Source organism: Oryza sativa, chromosome 3 (genome assembly GCF_034140825.1).
Source record: "Oryza sativa Japonica Group chromosome 3, ASM3414082v1".
Classification (NCBI taxonomy): Eukaryota; Viridiplantae; Streptophyta; class Magnoliopsida; order Poales; family Poaceae; genus Oryza; species Oryza sativa.
This window is the reverse complement of record NC_089037.1, coordinates 12,248,901-12,271,356: the sequence shown is the minus strand read 5'-3', so window position 1 is coordinate 12,271,356 and position 22,456 is coordinate 12,248,901. Positions and strand designations below refer to the sequence as shown.

Here is a 22,456-nt window from a genome sequence, read left to right as displayed (position 1 = left end):
GCATGGTTCATTGCGGAGCACCAGACTGAGAAGTGGCGGAGATAAGCCCACGGGGGTCGCTGGGGAGTCCATGCCTTGTTTATAAGGGGGTGATTATGATCCAGGAAAGGTGCGCTGTAGTGGATTGTGTTGTGCAAGGGGTATTGTCACAGCTCCTTTCCGAGGTACCGTGGTGGTATTGAGGCACATGGTGACATGATGTGGGGCTGTGTCTTGTGGGTACATTGGTACACCTCTGATCAGAGTAAAACTATTCGAATAGCCATGCCCGCGGTTATGGGCGGGTCTAACAATGTCTTTCGTGATTAGTCTCACACCTCTCATCATAATAAAAGATGCTATAACTGGTAATAATTTGATTAGCTCCTGGTTTGGAATGGTATATTCCTGGTTTGGAGATAGAACTGTGCAGCTGGGATGGTTGTTCAGAATGGTTGGGCCTATACAACAGGGTATGTTGTATAGCGTTGGATTAATATTGTTTAATTATCACTTAACTGTTTTATTAAATTCTCAAATGTTTGCTAAATGCTGCTTTTGCAAAATGAAACCCTATTATGCCATCCTTTGTTATCCTGTGCACTTGCATATTTGCTGCGTGGCTTGCTGAGTATGTCATATACTCACCTTGCAATCATTCATCAGAGGAAGAGTTCTACAGTGAAGCTGATGGTGTGGAGGATTAGGTGTAGCCCTGGTCAAGCTGCCTGTGGAGTGGAGTCGTCTGCGCCGTTTATCTTATTTTTTCCGCTGCTTAGATCTTTATTGATTGAGAGGAACTATCTACCTCTATAATGACATTTTATTCGCTTATTAATTAGAGTAATAATTGTACTCTATTATCAATTTGTTATTGTGTGCCTCGGCTGATTCCTGGACGAGGGTTCACACACATGTAAGCGTTTGGAATTTTGGATAGAAATTCCGGGCGTGACAAGTTGGTATCAGAGCTCCTTGACCCTAGGTTATGCCAAATGGTTACCCATAGAAGCCCTCTAAAAATATTGGAAAAGTAGAACTGTTCTCCTCCCCTTCTCTTTTAATTAAACCAAACTAATGGCACATGCATTTCCTAATATTTTTTTTAGTGGTTCTCGTTCAAAATTTATTCTAGCGTTATTAGTACTGTACATCTATTACTGTACTAATGGCTCATTTTACCAACAAAAGTTTTACAATATTGTTTAGTTTAATCTTGCTGCAATGAAATAAATTTAGCATGTTGATTTTATAACTTTCTTTTATTTCTTTTGAAACCGGTTGTTCAAAAGTACAAAATTTGTGACCTTGTTTCCAACTGTTTCAACTTATCCTGCAAGTTTGGCTTACCTTTTACTTTGATTTTCTAACTTTATTCAAATTAATCCAAAAACTTGTGCTATTAATTGGATAAATGTCTTAACTCCCTCCTTTCACTTGTCTTTAGATGCCGCGCTACAAGCCTGAGTACTTGTTTGGTGTTGAGGGATTTGTCCAGGAGTTGCGTACGATGTCCTTTGCCATAGGATTTGGGACTGCCCCTTTCTATGCCCAAATTCCTCATGATCGTCACGAAGAGAAGTGCCGAGTCAAAGTCACCTTGAACAGTAATAGTGAAGATATTCCCTCAGTGATGTTCGAAGCCGGAGGAAGAAACTACATCCATACATGTCAGGAGGTGGCAAGGATCGCCATAGGAGAGCTCCTTGATCGCTACAGTGATCAGTTGGCCGACACTGAGTATCGCTACCATCCTCGCCAACCACAGGGAAGTGACCGTGGCAGCTACCTTGAGACTGAGGGAATTGAGAATGATGCTACCACAAGGCATTTGGTTGAGATGCTGTGGGCTATGGATGAAACCCGTGCGGAGACTGTGTTAGCAGCCCAAGATCGTGAAGACCGGAATCGTGGTAAGATTTGCAAGCTTGAGGACAAAGTGGATCGTTTGGAGAAGGAACTAGCCGCATTGAAGGGAGAAGCACCACCGCAGAAGGCCAGGATTCGTCTTACCGCAAGGAAGAGAGCTCTATTTGTCCCTCGCTACCAATTGGTGCCAAAGGTCCGTGTGGTGGAGAAAGAAGTTACCCCAGCCCTAGCGGATCCTCCGGTCGTCAATGTAAGTGATGATGAAGGAGATGAATCAAAGCGCACCCATTCCAAGATTGAGTGGGGAGCAACTCAAGATGATGAAGACGAGCCGAACGAGCCTTCAATCAACTCCGATGCCCGGAAGACCTAGAATGCCTTGTCAAACCGTTGTCTTAGATCGTTGTGTTAGTTTGCTTGTTTAAGTTTGGTTGTGTGTGTCTCGCATGTGATTTACATCAGTGGTGGGATGTAAGTGCGTGCGTTTGTTTGCTTTCGAGTGTTAGGTAGTTGGTAAGTTTAGTGGTGTGAGAGTCTTCAGTTTTGTAATAATGAAACTCACTTAAGATCAATAAAAGTTAAATTAATTCTCGGTCCTAAGTAGTTTTCCCCGGTTTCTCTTCTTATGCTCCTGCCCATGCCAGATGGTGCTCACTCGCAGCAATGGGAATGGCCCCAACAACAACAATAACAACAACAACAACAATGGAGAGAATCCCACACTTGCCTAAGTCCTGGCTCAACAGACACAACTTATGAACATGATGATGCAGCAACTCCAGAACCAGCAGAACCAGGGAAATAACCATGCACCTCCCCAGAACAAGTTAGCAGAATTTCTTCGTGTGAGGCCGCCTATTTTCTCTAGTACCACTAATCCTGTTGAAGCTGGTGATTGGTTGCACGCCATAGAAAAGAAGTTGGATTTGCTTCAGTGCACTGATCAGGAGAAGGTCTCATTTGCATCACACCAGCTGCATGGCCCTGCCTCTGAATGGTGGGATCACTCCCGCCTTAATAGGATTACTGCTGAACCTATCACTTGGCTTGAGTTCACCGCTGCTTTCCGGAAGACGCATATACCATCGGGAGTGGTGTCTCTCAAGAAGAAGGAATTCAGGTCGCTCACCCAGGGATCTCGCTCTGTTACCGAGTATCTGCACGAGTTCAATCGTCTGGCTCGTTATGCTCTGGAAGATGTACGCACTGATGAAGAGCGCCAGGAGAAGTTCTTGGAAGGACTTAATGATGAGCTTTCTTATCCACTCATGACTGGGGATTATCCTGATTTCCAGAAGTTAGTAGATAAGGCTATTCGCCAGGAGGACAAGTACAATCGCATGGAACAGAAGAAACGCCGGATTGCTCAATTCAAGACACAACAGGGGAATAATCAGAGGCCGCGTCTTACTTTAGGACCCCAGTCCATGCCACAGGGAGGTTCTTCGTCTGTTGTTCGTCCGCAGCGTCAGTTCTTCAACAACAATGCTGGCAACAACATCCGCAATCAAGCTCCACGCCCTGTTGCAGCTCCAACACAGCAACAGCCTGCCAAGAGGGAGCAAGGCAGCAAGCCCGTAGTGTGTTTCAACTGTGGAGACCCAGGACATTATGCTGACAAGTGTCCGAAGCCCCGACGCGTGAAGGCTGTCCCTGCCCAGAGCAACTCTACCGCACCAGCGCCAAAGGCCCGTGTCAATCATGTTGCTGCTACAGAAGCTCAAGGTGCTCCAGATGTGATTTTGGGTACGTTCCTTGTTAACTTAGTCCCTGCAACAGTGCTTTTTGATTCTGGTGCTACACATTCATTCTTATCTATGAGTTTTGCGGGAAATCATGTGATGGAAGTAGAAGATCTTAGACGTCCTTTGATGGTTAATACCCCAAGTAATCAAGCACTCTCTTTGCAACGTAGCCCCTCTGTCAGAATAGAAATTCTCAGATCATTATTTCTGGCCAATCTTATCCTGTTAGAATCCAAAGACCTTGATGTCATCCTAGGGATGGACTGGTTAGCCAGATATAAGGGTGTGATAGACTGTGCTAACAGGAAAGTAACTCTCACCAGTGATGATGGTCGAGTTGTAACAATTCATGCATTGTCTTCTGAGTCTTTAAGGTCAAGACTGAACCAAATAACTTTGGAAGAGATTCCTATAGTCCGGGAGTATCCTGATGTGTTCCCAGACGATTTACCTGGTATGCCTCCTAAAAGAGATATAGAGTTCAGAATAGATTTGGTACCAGGAACAACTCCGATCCATAAGAGACCTTATAGAATGGCAGCCAATGAGTTGGCAGAAGTCAAAAGGCAAGTAGACGATTTGCTTCAGAAAGGATACATCAGACCGAGTTCATCTCCATGGGGAGCTCCAGTAATTTTTGTGGAAAAGAAAGACCATACCCAGAGGATGTGTGTGGACTATCGTGCACTAAATGATATGACTATCAAGAATAAGTATCCGCTGCCCAGAATTGATGATTTATTCGATCAGCTTAAAGGTGCCACCGTTTTCTCCAAGATAGATCTTCGATCAGGGTATCATCAGTTGAGAATCAAAGAGGAAGATATACCTAAGACAGCTTTTACCACTAGGTATGGATTGTTTGAATGTACTGTTATGTCTTTTGGACTTACCAATGCCCCCGCTTTCTTCATGAACTTGATGAATAAGGTGTTTATGGAATACCTAGACAAGTTCGTGGTGGTCTTTATTGATGACATTCTTATCTACTCCCGAACCAAAGAAGAGCATATAGAACATCTTCGCCTTGCACTAGAAAAGCTACGAGAACATCAACTGTATGCTAAGTTTAGTAAGTGTGAATTTTGGTTGTCTGAAGTGAAGTTCCTTGGTCACGTCATCTCAGCAGGAGGAGTTGCCGTCGATCCTAGTAATGTGGAATCCGTAACCAACTGGAAACAACCAAAGACAGTTTCAGAGATTCGCAGTTTCCTAGGCCTCGCGGGATATTATCGGAGGTTTATAGAAAATTTTTCCAAGATTGCTAAGCCCATGACACGATTGCTTCAGAAAGATGTGAAGTACAAGTGGTCAGAAGAATGTGAGCAGAGTTTTCAAGAGTTGAAGAATCGCTTAATATCAGCTCCTATTTTGATTTTACCTGATCCAAAGAAGGGTTTCCAAGTGTATTGCGATGCATCCAAACTGGGGTTAGGTTGTGTTCTGATGCAAGATGGGAAGGTGGTTGCCTATGCATCTCGTCAGTTACGTCCGCATGAGAAGAACTACCCTACTCATGATCTTGAATTAGCTGCAGTAGTTCATGCGTTGAAAATTTGGCATCATTATCTTTTCGGTACTCGTACAGAGGTGTATACCGATCACAAGAGTTTAAAGTATATCTTTACTCAGCCGGATTTGAACATGAGACAACGGAGATGGTTGGAATTAATTAAGGATTATGACATGGGAATTCATTATCACCCGGGAAAGGCTAATGTTGTAGCAGACGCTCTTAGCAGAAAGGATGACAGTTACCATTGGAATTATGCGAGGAATTTGAAAGATTAAATTTGGGAATTGTCAGTAGAGGTTTCGTTGCAGCCTTAGAAGCGAAGCCCACTCTAATTGATCAAGTTAGAGAAGCCCAAATTAATGATCCTGATATTCAAGAAATTAAGAAGAATATGAGAAGAGGAAAAGCTATCGGTTTCTTGGAAGATGAGCAAGGAACTGTATGGTTGGGTGAGAGAATCTGCGTCCCCGACAACAAAGATTTAAAAGATGCAATTCTGAAAGAAGCCCATGATACTTTATACTCCATTCACCCTGGTAGTACCAAAATATACCAGGATCTCAAGGAAAGATTTTGGTGGGCAAGTATGAAGCGTGAAATTGCAGAATACGTAGCAGTATGTGATGTTTGTCAGCGAATCAAGGCAGAACATCAGAAACCCGCCGGTTTGTTGCAGCCTTTGAAGATTCCTGAATGGAAATGGGAGGAAATCGGTATGGATTTCATCACTGGTTTACCCAGAACGTCATCAGGTCATGACTCTATTTGGGTGATAGTCGACAGACTTACCAAAGTGGCTCATTTCATCCCAGTAAAGACAACATATTCTGGAAGTCGGTTGGCGGAATTGTATATGGCAAGGATTGTGTGTTTGCATGGCGTCCCTAAGAAAATAGTGTCTGATCAAGGCAGTCAGTTTACTTCAAAATTTTGGAAGAAGCTTCAGGAAGAGATGGGTTCTAAGCTGAACTTTAGTACTGCTTATCATCCGCAGACAGACGGACAAACCGAAAGGGTGAATCAGATTTTGGAAGATATGTTGAGAGCTTGTGCTTTAGACTTCGGTGGAAGTTGGGATAAGAATCTACCTTATGCGGAATTTTCGTACAACAACAGTTATCAAGCTAGTCTTCAGATGGCTCCTTACGAAGCACTGTATGGTCGGAAGTGCCGCACTCCGCTTTTGTGGGATCAAACGGGAGAACGTCAGGTTTTCGGGACGGATATCTTGAGGGAAGCAGAAGAAAAGGTGAAAATCATTCAAGAAAGATTGCGTGTGGCCCAGTCTCGCCATAAGAGTTATGCCGACAATCGTCGGAGAGATCTAAGTTTTGACGCAGGAGATTATGTGTACCTTCATGTCACGCCTCTTCGAGGGGTTCATCGTTTTCATACCAAAGGAAAATTGGCACCGCGTTTTGTGGGACCTTATAAGATTGTCAGTAGAAGAGGAGAGGTTGCTTATCAGTTGGAATTACCTCAATTTGGCAGGCGTCCATAATGTGTTCCATGTGTCGCAATTGAAAAAGTGTTTAAGGGTACCTACCGAAGAAGCTAATCTTGAACAGATAGAAGTCCAAGAGGATCTGACCTATGTTGAGAAACCAATCCGTATCTTGGAAATAGATGAGAGAAGAACCAGGAATCGAGTTATCCGTTTTTGTAAAGTCCAGTGGAGTAATCACTCGGAAGAAGAATCAACTTGGGAACGAGAAGATGAATTGAAGTCAGCTCATCCGCATCTGTTCGCCAGTTCTTCCGAATCTCGAGGACGAGATTCTGTTTAAGGGGGGTAGGTTTGTCACATCCTAAAAATTCAAAATATATAAATTGTTGTTTAAATGGAATTTTTTAGAAATGATTTTAAAAATCTTTGAAGAGAAGATCTAATTTTAATTAATAAATTCCAACATAAAATGGGGCCAGATAAAATTTCATTAAATACTTTGCTTAATTCTATAATTCCTAGATTTTTCTGGGATTTATTTGAGCTAAGGAAGTATTTTTAATAAATGGAATTGCATTTCATGAATAATTTAAATTGAAAAAGGTTTTAAAAAGTCTTCTTTTGGCTTTGGGCCGAAAGTCGGCCCAAATCCTCTCTCTCTCTCTCCTCGGCCCAAGCCGGCCCAGTCCGCAGCCGCGCGCGCGCCCTCGCTGTAGCTGACAGGTGGGTCCCGCCTGTCGGAGTCGTCGTCTTCGTCGCGCCGCCGCCGCCCGAAACCCTAGCGCCGCGCCGCCGCCGTTTCCTTCCAAATTCGGCCGATCCTTTCCTTTCCCGGTGAAATCAATTGAGGGGAAATGTTTCCCGAGATCTCCTCTACCTTTTCTCTTTTGGAATCATCGGCTAAATCGGCTTGGAAAGTGTTTTATTCGAGGTCGAATCGGATCGGTCTCTTTCCTCCGAACCCCGAAGTTTCCATAGCGTCGCCGGTCATCGTGGGCCTTCGCCGCCGCCTCCTAGCCCCTTTAAAAGGACCCCCGGAGTCGCCGCTACCCGTCGCCACCCTCGCCTTCGCCTCTCGTTGCCGATAGAGCCCTAGCCCCGTGTAGCCTCGCGCCGCCGTTGTCGCCGCCGCTCCAGCCGTGCTCCGCCGTCGCTCCAGTCGTCGCCGTCGCTCGGGGAGGTCGCCATCGTGGTCGCCGTCGCGTCGCCGTCCTCGTCCGCCCCTTCGCCGTCGCTGAAGACCGCCGGAGCATCGTCGCCGTCGTCAAGCCGAAGGTCGACGCCGCTTCTTCCTCGACGCCGTCGCCGTCCGTTGATCTTCCGCCGCCGTTTTGGTCGCTGGTGAGTTCGCCGCGTCGCCCTCTACGTCCTGGTGCCCTCCGTTCGCGCCGCCGCGCCATCGTTCGCCGGCGAGCTTGTGCTCCCGAGCCGCCGCAGGTGGTGACGTCACCGCTGACGTCATCGTCGTCGTCTCTCGTGGTCCGGCCGTGGATCGGTCGATCTCGGCCGTCCGTTTTGGATAAGATCGATCTCGGCCGTCCGTTCCCGTGAACCGTCGCCGTGCGCCCGGTCCACCGCGAAACCCTAGCCGCTGACGCAATAAATCCCTTTTTCCTTTTCAAAAATAATTCATTATTGCGTCATAATTCAATTAAAATCCATATAAGTGTTTTAATCCGATTTAATCTTCAAAAATTCATAACTAATTCATCTTAGCTCGGATTTAGTTGGTTCAAGTCTCTAAATTTTTCTAAATTTGAGATCTACATGTTAAAAATATCCACATGTACTGTTCATGCTTGTTTTTGTGCTGTTTTGGTGATTTTGCTCTTTTCTGCTTAGATTCCGTCGTTTCCGGAGAGTCCGTTTTCGCAGGAGAAGAGTTTGAAGAGTTCCAAGGTCAGCAAGGCAAGTCACACAGATCCCAAACAACCCTTTGAGCATGTTGATCCCGTTTAAAGCTATCGTTTCTATTCAACTATTGCATTTATTTTCGAATGTCATTGGGTGGAATTAACCTATTGTTTGTTATAGCCCTTTTTGTTCTTGATTACTTTATTCCTTGATACCTTGGGTTGTTATAACTTGACTAGTTGGGCTATATATATATTGGTTCAACTAGATGTATTAGATATAATTGCTTAGCCCTGCTTAGAAACATTAGCACACTATTGGGATAACTTAAGATTTACTATTATTTAATGATGGCTTAATGATAGTTCACGATGGTCAATCGTGATTGGTTAATTAATTAATGTGCCAACTAAAACCTGATAATGGTGGGTTGTGAGCACATGGTTTTGATGGTCGTGCTCATGACAATTAAGGACCGGTTCACGAGTTTCGGTTGTGAAACATTAACCGTGCCAACCACAAGCCAGCATGGGCAACGGCTTTACCTTTTGTATAGCATGGTTCATTGCGGAGCACCAGACTGAGAAGTGACGGAGATAAGCCCACGGGGGTCGCTGGGGAGTCCATGCCTTGTTTATAAGGGGGTGATTATGATCCAGGAAAGGTGCGCTGTAGTGGATTGTGTTGTGCAAGGGGTATTGTCACAGCTCCTTTCCGAGGTACCGTGGTGGTATTGAGGCACATGGTGACATGATGTGGGGCTGTGTCTTGTGGGTACATTGGTACACCTCTGATCAGAGTAAAACTATTCGAATAGCCGTGCCCGCGGTTATGGGCGGGTCTAACAATGTCTTTCGTGATTAGTCTCACACCTCTCATCATAATAAAAGATGCTATAACTGGTAATAATTTGATTAGCTCCTGGTTTGGAATGGTATATTCCTAGTTTGGAGATAGAACTGTGCAGCTGGGATGGTTGTTCAGAATGGTTGGGCCTATACAACAGGGTATGTTGTATAGCGTTGGATTAATATTGTTTAATTATTACTTAACTGTTTTATTAAATTCTCAAATGTTTGCTAAATGCTGCTTTTGCAAAATGAAACCCTATTATGCCATCCTTTGTTATCCTGTGCACTTGCATATTTGCTGCGTGGCTTGCTGAGTATGTCATATACTCACCTTGCAATCATTCATCAGAGGAAGAGTTCTACAGTGAAGCTGATGGTGTGGAGGATTAGGTGTAGCCCTGGTCAAGCTGCCTGTGGAGTGGAGTCGTCTGCGCCGTTTATCTTATTTTTTCCGCTGCTTAGATCTTTATTGATTGAGAGGAACTATCTACCTCTGTAATGACATTTTATTCGCTTATTAATTAGAGTAATAATTGTACTCTATTATCAATTTGTTATTGTGTGCCTCGGCTGATTCCTGGACGAGAGTTCACACACATGTAAGCGTTTGGAATTTTGGATAGAAATTCCGGGCGTGACAGTAACGTTCAGATGTAATAGACAAGGCAAACCAACTTCTCAATCCAAACCAGTAAGCGCAGAGGAAACAGTGGTTTCGGAAAGAAATACAAATGAAAATGATGCAACAGATTGCAAGTGTGCTCTGGTTATTTCAGAGAGGAATGAGATTTGGAATATTTCAAGGGTACAATTAGACCACAATCATCAACTAAGTCCAAGAGATGAAGTGAGATTTCTCAAATCACACAAACACATGACTACAGAAGAAAAAATGCTCATAAGGACCTTGAAGGAATGTAATATACCAACAAGGCACATGATTGTGATTTTATCTGTTCTAAGAGGAGGATTGACTTCTTTGCCTTATACGAAGAAAGATATAAGCAATGTGAGAACCACAATTAACAAGGAGACAAGCAGCAATGATATGATGAAAACTTTAGAATTTTTCAGAAGGAAAAAAGAAAAAGATCCACATTTCTTTTATGAGTTTGATTTGGATGAGAGCAAGAAAGTGAAAAATCTGTTTTGGACAGACGGGAGATCGAGGGAGTGGTATGAGAAATATGGTGATGTTGTGAGTTTTGACACAACATATTTCACCAACAGATACAACCTCCCGTTTGCTCCCTTTGTTGGAATTTCTGGACATGGAAACACAATTGTTTTTGGTTGTGCATTTTTGCATGATGAGACTTCAGAAACATTTAAATGGCTGTTCAGAACTTTTTTGAAAGCTATGTCACAAAAAGAACCAAAAACAATCATTACTGATCAGGATGGAGCAATGAGATCAGCAATTGCTCAAGTATTTCAAAATGCAAAGCACATAAATTGCTTCTTTCATATTGTAAAGAAAGCTTTCAATCTATTTGGAAATTTGTTCAAAGCAAAAGAAGGGTTGTATGATGAGTATGAAGACATCATAAATAACTCAGTTACAGAAGAAGAATTTGAGTATTTATGGCAAGAAATGATTGACAGCTTTGAAGTTCAGCATATCAATTTTCTAAAGCACATGTGGTCAATTAGAAAAAGATTTATTCCAGTGTATTTCAAGGGTGATTTCTGTCCATTTATAAAAAGCACAGCTCTCAGTGAAGGGACTAACTCAAGGTTTAAGAATAATGTTGGTCCACAGTACAGCATTACAAACTTCATGATAGAGTATGAAAGAGTAATGGATACAATTCAAAACTTGGAACAGTTTGATGATCACATTTCAAGGACAAAGAAACCAAGCAAACTTTGGTCCCATTACTACATTGAGTACCAAGCAATGAGAATGTATAATCGCAAAATCTTCATCAAGTTTCAAGTTGAGTTGAAAAGAACAACTAGATTTCAAATAAATGAAGTAGAGAAGTTCAAAACTTATGAAGTTTTTTTTGGCATTGAATCAAAATATTCAAGTAATCAGAAGAAGGAAGTACCTTGTTATTGTGGACTTGGAAAAGGAGGATTTCAACTGCATTTGCTCAAAGTTTGAGAAAGATGGACTTCTATGCTGCCATGTATTGAAAGTAATGCTCCACCTCAATGCAATGAAGATACCAGAAAAATATATTATTGAAAGATGGACAAAAAAAGAGTACAAAGGTCTTGGGGGAAAAGGCAATGGAAATATACCTTTAGCACAGAGCTCAATCCTGAGATTCAACATTTTGTCAAGGAAAAGTGCAGAAATAGCATCAAATGGATCGAAAAGCAATGAAACTTTCCAGTTTGCAGTGGAAGAGATGGACAAAATTGCTAAACAATTGGAATTAATGTGTTCAAATAAAGATGCTGAGCAGGAGATCAATGATTCAGATCCAAATGCAGAAGACAATTTGAACTCACATGAAAAAGGCAATCAACAATCTGAGGAAAATACAGAAGAAATATTGTTGGATCCAGATATTGCAAAATCCAAAGGCAGGCCAGCTCAAAGATATAAGACAATCAGGGAAGAAATACAGCAAAAAGAACTATATCATTGCAGTCATTGTCAGAGGACAGATCACACATTTCCAACGTGCCCTCTGAAACACGTTGAGTTTGACTTGCCAAGGAAGAAGAGAAGAAAGGTTAAAAATACAAGAGAACAGGTAACAAAAATTACAAATCCATATGAATTGAATTTTTTTAAAAAAGTAATAAAGAAAGATATTATTTGTTGCAGGATGGTGTAGAGCAGAAAAAGAAAGATGTTTCAAACAAAAGAAAAGATTTGCAACAAGATATATCACAGGAGAAGCATAATTCTGGGGCTGAATTAGAAGGCAAAAAGAAGAGAAATTCATCTTCATCAAAAAGGGGTGGCACAAAAGAATAGAAATGGAAATGACTGAAAATAGAGAGAGGTTTACTTGAATACAATGGAAATAGACATATTCCATAAGTTTCTGTAATATTCCAGAACATGTACTCTGGTGTCACACCCCAATCTGATACCGCCGTACAACGGCACCTGACAGGAGCGTGTCGTAGGGAAAACGGCGTGAACCGTTTCCTACGAAACCGCGATCTCGGTACCAGTCCCAGGACATAGTGCTGGTACCCACGGTGACAAATATGAATCATAGCAATCCTTAAAATAAATAGAGGACTTATTTACCTTAACTTAGGTTGCAGCTCAGAACAATCCGAGAATGCAACCGACGACACGGACGAGGAAACACCAACAACAGCAGCAGCAGCGGAACCAACGAACTAACACCCAACACCACAGGCGACGGCTGGGAACCAGGACGAAACCCTAATCTTCTCTTCACTTTATCTTCTCTTCAGGGCGGAGGAACTATATATATATATATTTATATAGAGCAAGGGTGAGTACTTTCGTACTCAGCAAGTCACGGGAACTTAGGTGTTTGATGCAAGCTTGGAGGAGAGGCAAGGTTGTTTTACAAATCTTTTATTTGAAGGCATTTTGAAATCACTAAGTGATTTATTTCTTTCTAAGTTTGGGCCGAAGAGAGACTTGCGTCTCGATTCGACTTTAAGAGATGCTTTTCAACAACTCAATTGGTAATGTACCGACCTCCCGGGTCAGATCATTACTTCTCGGCTCCCAGAGCCATTCCACTTGATTAATCGGCTCCCAGAGCCTTTTTCATTTTCTCGGACTCCCAGAGTCCAGCTGCCCAGCAGCACAACAATCCGCTTCCACTCGGGAAGCCTAGTCTATGATGCCCACAGACATCCCGAATCACACAGATTCGTTTCTGACCACTCAGGTCATCCATCTGCCACATAGGCTGATTCTGGTTACGATTCCCACACCACAACAACTTTTCACAAAGCACAGGCAAACAAATCTACGCAACGGGAACCACCTCACATCCGCCCATGACCATGGGCACGGCTGTTCGAACAGTTAGTTAACCTCTGCAGAGGGGTACACTTTACCCACAAGACACGAACTTACTCCAGACACTGGCCGGTGTCAGAGGTTCGCGACAAAGCCTTTCCCAAGCCGACCCAGGGATACCTCATGCCACATAGAAGGATCAAATCCTCACATAATCATAGGCCATTTTAGGCGTTCACAAATCAAACTCCAACCACCTCGATCGGTAATTCAGCAAGCTTCTCGTTCTTGCATTACCAGGAACCCGGTTTGGCTCCAACCGTCGACCCCGCCCCGGCGTTCCCAACTATTGGCATGCGAGGTTTCCCTGAACCGACTAGTTACTTAGCCAGGGTGTCCCATTCCACCTTGTGGTTGCACTTTGATTATGTTCGATGAGTTTCCCACAGGAATCGGTCCTTATATGCGAATACGGGACAGTGCCACATAGGCACAACCCCCGCATCGCGAGTTTTCACAATTCATTTTTATTTTCAAACACACCGACACCACATGTCGGGTTTTGAAGGCTTCACAAACCCATTTCCCAAGTTTTCGACAAACAACGGTGTATGTGGGATATTTGGTATACGCGCTCAGAGAGCACGAATACCGAGGTACCACAAGGGTGGAGCGACAAGGAAACAGGGTAGTACAACCTACGGAAATTAGTGCGATTACTGGGTAGGTCCGTCGGTTTGGCACGCAAACCGAGGCCAAGCAAGTTAAGTGTGTGATTCTAATAATGCAAGTTGCAAACAAAATAATAATGACTTTTCAATTATAGGGGCAATTGATCAAAGGGTGACTTGCCTTGCTCAAGGTCTTCACGAAGCTTCACGAATCTTCGAGAAAACCCGCGATCGACGAAAATCCGATAACCGCAACTATACGCAAACAACTGAAAACCTAAACAAAAGACCAAAAGAAAGACCCTATTTAGACTAATTAGTAGTGCCATTAAATAGATCTCAATTTTATGGGAATATTGGAAGTTGAACGGAGTCAATCAGAGTTGCGAATTGGGTGATATGAATTTTGGAAGTTTAATTGGAGTTTCTGGAATAGGAGAAATGGTTTATGGAATTTATAGAAATAATATTCTCAAAAATATTATTGATAGTCACTGTCACGCGGGACCAAAGGAAATGGTTTGTGGAATTTTGGGAATAAGGAATTGATTTATGGGACAAAGGAAGGAAAAAAAAAGGATTTATTAAATCCCTGAAAAAGAAAAGGGTGGAGGGATGTAATTTAGACTTCTTTGGGAGGCTCGGGTACGGCCCAAGGGATAAGCACGGCGCGGCCGAGCCATTGGGCCGGGCGCGGGCGCGAGGAGGCGGCCCAACAGAGGGGGCGCGGGGGAGAGAGAGACGGCCCGGTGGACCGATTCCACCGCGCGGGGTCCCGGGTGGGGCCCGCTTGTCGGTGGCACGGCCCACGGTGGGATGGGCGCACGCGAGGTGCGGCGCACGGGTTTCGGGTGCGCATGGCTTAGGAGCGGTGCACCGGTTGGACGGATGGCGGCGGGCCCACATGCAGCCGCACGGCTTTCCGTGGACCGCGCGCACGGGAGGGAAGACGGAGGGAGGGGACGGCTGACCGGCTTGGCCCGGTCAAAGCCGAGGTGGCGCCGACTTGGCGCCTACGTGGCAGCCACGCGGGCCGGCGGGAGGAGGAAGAAGGGGAGGCCGAGATGGACGGCGGACGGCGGCCGTGTTCACCGGAGCAAGCGCGACGGATTTGGTCTTCGGGGAGCACACCGGAGTGACGAGGGCGTCGAGAAGGAGCGAGCCAACGGCTCGGATTCGCCGGAGGGAGTTCGACGGTGGTGGAATTCGACAGTGGCGGCCGGTGGCGAGAGAAAGGGGAAATCACCGAGGGGCGACGAGGACTCAATTAAAGGCGGCGGAAGCATCTCCGGTGTTCAAGGAACTCATTTCCGGGGTCGGATGGGTCTGAGCGGCGCCGTGGAGGTCCGGCGACGAGAGGCGGCCTCCGGGGGTGGGCGGCAATGGCGGTGGGGCCACGCCGGGTGGCGGCGGTCCTTGGGGCGGCGTCTACGCGCGTTCGGCAGGGCTACCGAGCTACCACGCAAGCTAGCGGGGACGAGGGAGAGCGAGGAAGGGGAACGGGAGGAGGCACTACCGAGCCGGGCGGGCAGTGATGGGCGGTCGACGGCGCGGGGCGAGCTCTCCGGCCTTGGGCCGGGGAAGGGGAAGAAGAAGGGTGGCCGGAGTCCTCTTCGGCTCCTCGCGCACACGCCGGCTTCACCAGCACGCGCGACGGCGAAGGGAGGCGAGGTCGGCAGCTGCAAGGCGGCAACAAAGGCACGGCGGCGGTGGAAGAGAGATGCCGAGAGAGAATGAGATAGGGAGGCTCGGCCCGGGCTTTATAGATGGAAAAGAGGCGGTTTGGGAGGGGGAACCGACATTGGCGGTCAAGGAGAGCGAGCTGGCGGTCATCGACGCGTGCAGCCAAGGCGGCGACAGGTGATGACGCCGGCGGTGTCGGGCAAAAGGAAAAAGGTGGGGGAACAGGGAGCTCTGCTGGTGTTCACGGGCGGCAGCGGCGGTTTCGTGGGCAGTGCGAAGGCGGCGACGGTGTGGATGCGTTGGGCGGCGAAGGCGGTGGATCGAGCGTCGGAAAATCGAACCGCGGGAGCGGGAGGATTAGCGCGGGCTGGCGCGGTCAAGGTGGGGGTGGCGAGCCGGCGCTGGCGTCTGCGTCTCTGCCTCCGAGCGCTAGCGGCCAAGGAGTGGAGGCATGGCGTCGTTGCTTGGGAGGGAAAAAGAGAAGGGAGGACGGTGGAAAGGGGGGGCTTTACCATGCCGGTTTGGGAAAAAGGAGGTGGGAGAGGGAGAGGAGAGCGCGTGAGGCAGAGAGACGCGCTGCCTCCACGTCTTGGACGCACGCGCGCACAGGGTGGGGGCGAGCGGCAGGGCGGCATGGGCGGCCGTGCGGCGCAGGCGGCCAGGGCTGATGCGGCGGCGACCGGGCGGTCTGCCACGCGCGGGCGAGCGCGGGAAAGAGCGAAGGCGGTGGCGGTTTTTGGGCGGCGACGGCGGGAATCGGCGCCAGGAGGGGAGAGAGCAGAGAGAGAGCGAAGACGGGAGAGAGAAAGAATCGAGAGAGCGAGAGAGCTCTCTCTCGGCTCGCATGCGTGCAACGCACGTGCGAGGGGGGGTAAGATGATGGGCTGGGAGGGGAGATGGGCTGGGGGAGGGAAATCGGTCCATCCAAAAATACAGGGAGGTAAAGTAGACTTTTACAGAGAAAACTGATTTGGACAGAATTGGAGAGATTTTAGGGTTTGGACTCAAATTCAAATTTGATATTCGAACTCGAGGGTTTAGGGATGTATCAAGGGGGATTCAAGGAGAAGTCATGGAAAGGATTCAAAAGGAATACTTGGGTATTTGTTTTCGGGAACATAGGGTGGAGTCAAGGAAAGGATTCGAGGCGGGATCTGAATAGTTCTGGATTCGTAGAAGTATTTGGCGAGGATTTAGAGGAAGGATTTGAATTTCAGAACTTGATTTCAGAGACTCGAATCGGAAGAGAAATTTGAGGTGGAGGATTTTGATTTCGATGAGAGGGATCAACGGGATTTGAAATGAGATCTTGGCACGACTTAGACTCGCACACAAAGAACGAAAATTTTCGAAATTAGGATTTTGCTGAATTAGTTTTTTAACGCCTCACGAAAAGCGGAGCGTTACATCTGGTTTGTACTTAAATGTTTGTTTCTTATATCAACTACATTTTATGAACTACTTTGCATTTTATCTACCACATGAGTTTATGTACAGTTGTAGCCCTGCAAAAGTTGCCAACTGTCATATTTGAACAAACAAAATTTATTCCAGAATCAATTTCCCTACAAATAAAAAGAGATATAAAAATATAAGGACTAAATAAAAAACAAAATTGTGAAAAAAATAATGATTCTAAAAAAAATTTACCTGAGCAAAGTCAATCACTAGTTTCTTTGTTCCTGTACCGAGAACAGAATTGTCTGGATGGAAGAAAAGACGGTTGACATATTGAATCCTAATGTTTTGAATGTCTTTTTGAGAGAAATGGTTTGTCAGCTGAACTCTTGCACCCCATAGTTCCATGTATTTTAGAGTAAAAACTCCACAATCAAAACTAGGAAAAAGAAAAAGGACATAAGTAACCACAGTTACTTATCATAAAATATAAAAAAAACAAAAAAAATTAAAAAAAGCTAATGCAGTTATGGTCATACTATTTACTCTATAAATTTACTAATGAAATCTATTGCAGTTCTAGTCCATGTTGTACTAAGAAACAGGCTCTTATCCCATCTAGTAATTCTGAATGAAACAATTGACAAACAGGAACTAAATTTTTTGAATGATAATCATAACAAACAAACTAAAATTGTGCATTAACAGCAAAACAAACAGGTTATGCAACAATTAGAAAAACAAAACAGTCAAGAATTTCTGAATGACCAACAGAACATACAAGATTCCTGTCAACAAGAGAACAATTGGGCATCTGTACAATTATAACCAACAAAAACAAACAAATAAAAAATATTATTGGACTAAAAGTTACAGTAAAGAAAAACAACTTACAGATTATTTTGGCGAGATACTGGTGGATATACATTTTTGAAAGCATCAAAATTGATTTGATATTCTTCCATGATGGAATTCCAAGCAAGTGCAAAATTGGATGTCTACAAAACATAAAAAGAAAACTCTGTAATTATAAATTCCAAATCACAAATTGAACAGTAATACATATATTTAAAAATTTGAAAATAAACTGACCAATCTATTCTTAACTTCATCTTGATATTCAAAACCTTCTTCATGTAATGAGTCAAGAAAGACAAACATTTCATCTTTCAGATGAACAATGAAAACAAACCAGTGGCGCTTGTAGAAAATTGGAAAGAAGAGCTGAAATAATTAAATAAAACAAATTATAAATGTAAAAGGAAATATGAAATTAAATATGACAAGTAATTTACAAATTCACAAACCATTTCACATGATTGAATAGGTCTAGCTTTTGATGCACCATCAAAGCATTTCCTAACTGATGAGAAATCAGTTCTTGATGGATGCTTTAGAAGATCATCCTATAGCACAAGTGTATTCAATAATTTAAATATTAAACATATAGTAAAAATTGGTTTTCAATTATAAATATAATAAAACAAAAAATAAGAAACTTACTCCAATAGAAGAGAAGAAATAATGTTTTTTGGATTTTGAGGGGTGAGATAAATGAAACAAATATCGGCAGAACACAGAGACAACAAAATTAGAAACTTCATGTCCAAAATTAAATGATCCTCCAAAAGAACTGAATTTGCAGTGAACACCATCAATTTCAACTGCATGTCGTCTACATTCAGAATACAAATAAATTCAAATTACAAATCATACATTGAAAATGAAGATTATCAGAAAAAAAAAGTACAAAATAGTACTTACTCTTGATATCTGCTTGTTGATAGAGTGCAGACAGCATTATAAATTTGTCTTTCATATTGTGAGACTGTGAAGTTTGATCTTTGAGGAGTATAAGGATCTGTGCAATACTTTGTGGGATTGATTACCCTTCTAAGATCATGATGAATTGGTTTTGTTCCAGAAGTACTTGGATTGAAATTCTTCATGTTGCATAACAAAACTCTTTCTGGACTAGCAAAGGTTTTGAAGTTTTGTTTCTGAGAATCCAACAGAATTCTATTCATTTTATTGTACATCATGTTGGTTTTGTTTCCAATATCAGCACATTTCTTAGAGAATTTCTTTTCACCAATAAAAACATCAGGTGAATCCTGAAATTTAACAAATAAATTAAATAGTACAGTTAGAAGCATATTAAAAAAAGAAGATCAAAATAACTAGAAATAAAAAATAATAATTATTAGCTTATAACCAGAACAGAAAAATGATAAATAAAAGTAAGGTACAGGGCATGAAATATTTGAAATATCAATATGAAATAACAGTTCAGTAAATAAACTAATGATGTTCAACAGCAAACTTACAAACTTGAGATTATAAACTGAATAAAAAGAAATGAATAAGCAGTGAGAAGAAAAACCTTTTGGAATAAAAATTGAAAGAATGTATGTTATTAACTAGAACTGAAATACATTGTAACCTACAAGAATTACAGCAAAACTATGGAGAACAAGAATGCAAAAATGGAATAAGAAAAAATTTTAAACACCATTTAATTTCAAAAAGGGAACATCAATGAAAATAAACTACGAGATTATTCATACCTTTATGATGTGACAAACTTTTTCATTTTCTTTGTTTTCATTGAGAGAAGCATTAGGAGAAGTTGAATTTTCAAGTGTCACCATGTACATCTTATCCTAAAATTTCAAAATTTAACAAATGAAAGTTTAGTTTGTATATACAGAAGAAATAAAGAAAGAAATTAATGTCAGAATTACCGGACTGTCTGAACAGATTATTGGGCTTTCAACAGCAGCAGCAAAAGTTTGAGACAACTTTCTTGGAGTGATCTGCAAGATTTGTATAAATCAATATAATGTTCTAAAAAAGTATTCCTTATGAAATTTGAAGTTACTTCACAAGTACCTTATTTCTTAAAACAGGATTTGGGGAGTATGAATCAGGAATAACTTGATATGAATCTACAAGATGAGCAGGTGTAATTTCTTTTTTGAAATCATCATTTTCATGATGGAGGTCATCATCAGAATCCTAGATTTTAAAAGACGGTTGATCATGAAAAACTTGATTGTTTCGAGCTACAGCAATAACATAAGAATTAGAAACAAAAAATATGGCAACAAAAAGTAAGAGGACCATAGTACAGTGCACTAAAATCACATGACAAAAGAAATGAAATATTACAATAACTCAATTTTTTTGATGCTAGAACAATTAAAGATATACAAGTAAAAACAAATGAGATTCCGTTAAAAAAAATTTACCAGTCAAGGCAGAATTTTTCTCTGTTTCATCTGGTGGATTAATAGGAACATGACCTTCAATGTTAAATAGGCACAAACATCAATAATTCATATTTAATTTTTTAAAAAAACAGATTAACAAATTTAGAAAAAAAAATAACCTGTTTTGTTCATCTTTGTCATTATTTCATCAATGTTGATATGTTTAATCTGCACAGATAAAAAATGACAGTTAAAAACTATCAACAATTACAGTTCTATATATTCAGATTATAATGATTGAAATAAAAATGAAAAAAAAACCTCTTCTGAAGAATTCAAAATGGTAGACTTATTCACAGGATTAAATTCTTCATTTGGAATTGGCAACTTATCATCATCTAGTACTATTTTACTGTTTCCCTACAAAAAAATAAAAGGACAAAAAAATGCTTAATGATTCACATGACTATTAGAATAAAAAAAATTGAAATGAGAACAGAAACCAATGTACCTTTGGAGATGAGGTGAAATTGTTATTTTTTTGCACAGCTTGATTAACATCATCATTATTTTCTTCAACTGGTTCATGATCTGGTTCAATTCCTTAATTTAAAATTTATAAAAAAAATCAAGACATATGAATGGAAAAAAATTAAAAATAAAATAAACAACAAAATTCGTAAATTAAAAGTAATAACCTGAATTTTCATGTGCAGCAGGTTGAGTAGGATAATTGGAACTGCAATCAGCTAACAACAACAGAACATCTATAAGAAGTTTCTTAGCCTTGTCTTCAAAGATTTCATCTTCTTTTCCAAAATAATTGCAGAGCAAATGACAAATTTTGTCTTGAACATCACTTGGCAACAGATCACCAACAGAACTTTTGAGCATATCAGCAAATGAAGATGAGCTATTATTCACCTAAAAAATTAAAACAGAATTTTCAATTCCAATCTAAGAAAATTTATTAGAACTTGAAAAGATAAAAAATTTGAAAAAAAAACTGAACATTTACCATTTGGTAACAAGTTGAAGCGATATCATTGACTGGTCTTTTTCCATACACTCCTTCAGATATTTTATCAAATTTGGAATAGTCCTTAATCATAGATCTTTTCCAAACTTTAATTATTGGTGTATCAAGTAATACTTTTTGTGAACCAAAGTTGAGAAAATCCAGGTAATTAACCTATGAAACATTGAATATAGAAATTAAATGAATAGTCATTTAGTACAAAATATAAATTAGTATAAATGGAGGGAAAAAAATTTACCGCTAAATGGAATAAACAACCACCAAAAGTTTTCGATTTCTCAATCTTGCTAATGTGTTCCATCAACCAGTCAAAAACTAACTTGCACCAGTCCAAACTTTCAATTAAGTCCATGTCTTCAAAGGCACTTAGGTATTTTGTACTTGGAATCAAAGAAGAGTTTGGACAAAGGAAGCAATTCAAGGAAACAATCATAAAGCAGATGAGAATTTGATCATCGGGAAGTTCTTCATTTTTAATTAACTTTTCTCCAAAGAACTTGACAGAAGGAATAGAAGTTTTCCCAAAAATCTGAAGAATCTTTTGTTTGCCATAATCAAATTTTGAATGGATTGTACTACCACCAACAGGGAGGCCTAGCACAACATGGACAGATTGCTTGTTCAATGGAATAAGTTTTTGGCCCAAAACTATATCAGAACAGTTCACATCTACTTGTTTTGTAATCCAGAGAGCAAAAGAATTGGGAACAAAACACTTGTCAAATAGCAGCATGCTTTGAAAACAATAATTTTCAATGACTGTTTTGTGATGTGGACTTAAAGAATCAAGAACTTTTGAGAAATATTTGACTGAGAATCTAGAGAATGCATCAGACTTCAAATCAGTGTCAACATTTTTGTCCTGACAAAAAGAAAATAAAACAATTTAATCAATAAATAAAAACCAAACATACATAGATATAAAAGGGCATTGCAAAAAACTAACCTTCAAATTTTGATCACCTATGTTGTGATGAATATTAAGCTTTTTTTTTCAAACTGTTGATAATTTGATCCCTTTGTATGATATCACGTAGAACCTGATTTATCATTACATCATTGTCCAATTCAATAGATTCAGACCTTTTCATCTAAAAAAAATTCAAAATTAAAAACAAGAATGATGGAAAAATATAAAATGAAAAATAACAAACAAAATAATTACCTTAATGTTATCATCTTCACTTCTTTTAGACTTACTGAGTTTCCTTTTCAAAGTTTTCAGAAGTTCATTTGTAGAAATTTCATTTACATGTGGTTGTGAAACATCCATATC

At 41.7% G+C, this 22,456-nt stretch overlaps 1 protein-coding gene, 2 long non-coding RNA genes and 1 other non-coding gene across 4 annotated transcripts; all 4 read right to left on the bottom strand.

Annotated features, from left to right (window-relative positions):
* Positions 1-16,797: 16,797 nt before the first annotated feature.
* LOC107277660 (uncharacterized) lies at positions 16,798-18,136 on the bottom strand. The gene is made up of 4 exons (XR_010739793.1): positions 18,022-18,136; positions 17,824-17,927; positions 17,182-17,368; positions 16,798-17,096 (listed from the first exon to the last, which is right to left on the bottom strand). It is a non-coding gene; the product is annotated as an uncharacterized protein (transcript).
* A 51-nt stretch (positions 18,137-18,187) lies between these two features.
* LOC136355902 (uncharacterized) lies at positions 18,188-19,039 on the bottom strand. Its single transcript, XR_010740463.1, has 3 exons — positions 18,694-19,039; positions 18,433-18,604; positions 18,188-18,335 (listed from the first exon to the last, which is right to left on the bottom strand). It is a non-coding gene; the product is annotated as an uncharacterized lncRNA (long non-coding RNA).
* Positions 19,040-19,184: 145 nt separating this feature from the next.
* Positions 19,185-21,059, bottom strand: LOC107280368 (uncharacterized). Its single transcript, XM_066309042.1, has 8 exons — positions 20,840-21,059; positions 20,653-20,744; positions 20,463-20,561; positions 20,321-20,369; positions 20,181-20,234; positions 19,822-19,877; positions 19,674-19,745; positions 19,185-19,592 (listed from the first exon to the last, which is right to left on the bottom strand). Exons 1-8 carry the CDS (start codon positions 21,033-21,035, stop codon positions 19,491-19,493), a joined length of 720 nt encoding a protein of 239 aa, XP_066165139.1. The 5' UTR covers positions 21,036-21,059; the 3' UTR covers positions 19,185-19,490.
* Positions 21,060-21,166: 107 nt separating this feature from the next.
* LOC107280352 (uncharacterized) lies at positions 21,167-22,456 on the bottom strand. Its single transcript, XR_001544332.3, has 4 exons — positions 22,346-22,456; positions 22,127-22,220; positions 21,419-22,042; positions 21,167-21,333 (listed from the first exon to the last, which is right to left on the bottom strand). It is a non-coding gene; the product is annotated as an uncharacterized lncRNA (long non-coding RNA).

What these genes read in the sequence shown, in the direction of transcription:
- LOC107280368 (XM_066309042.1), bottom strand. Translation starts at nt 21,035, where the DNA reads ATGCTCAAAAGTTCTGTTGGTGATCTGTTGCCAAGTGATGTTCAAGAC. An exon ending in ATTTCACCTCATCTCCAAAG is followed by an intron (nt 20,562 to 20,652) that starts GTACATTGGTTT and finishes ATTTTTTTGTAG; the next exon opens with GGAAACAGTAAAATAGTACT. An exon ending in GACAAAGATGAACAAAACAG is followed by an intron (nt 20,235 to 20,320) that starts GTTATTTTTTTT and finishes TTAACATTGAAG; the next exon opens with GTCATGTTCCTATTAATCCA.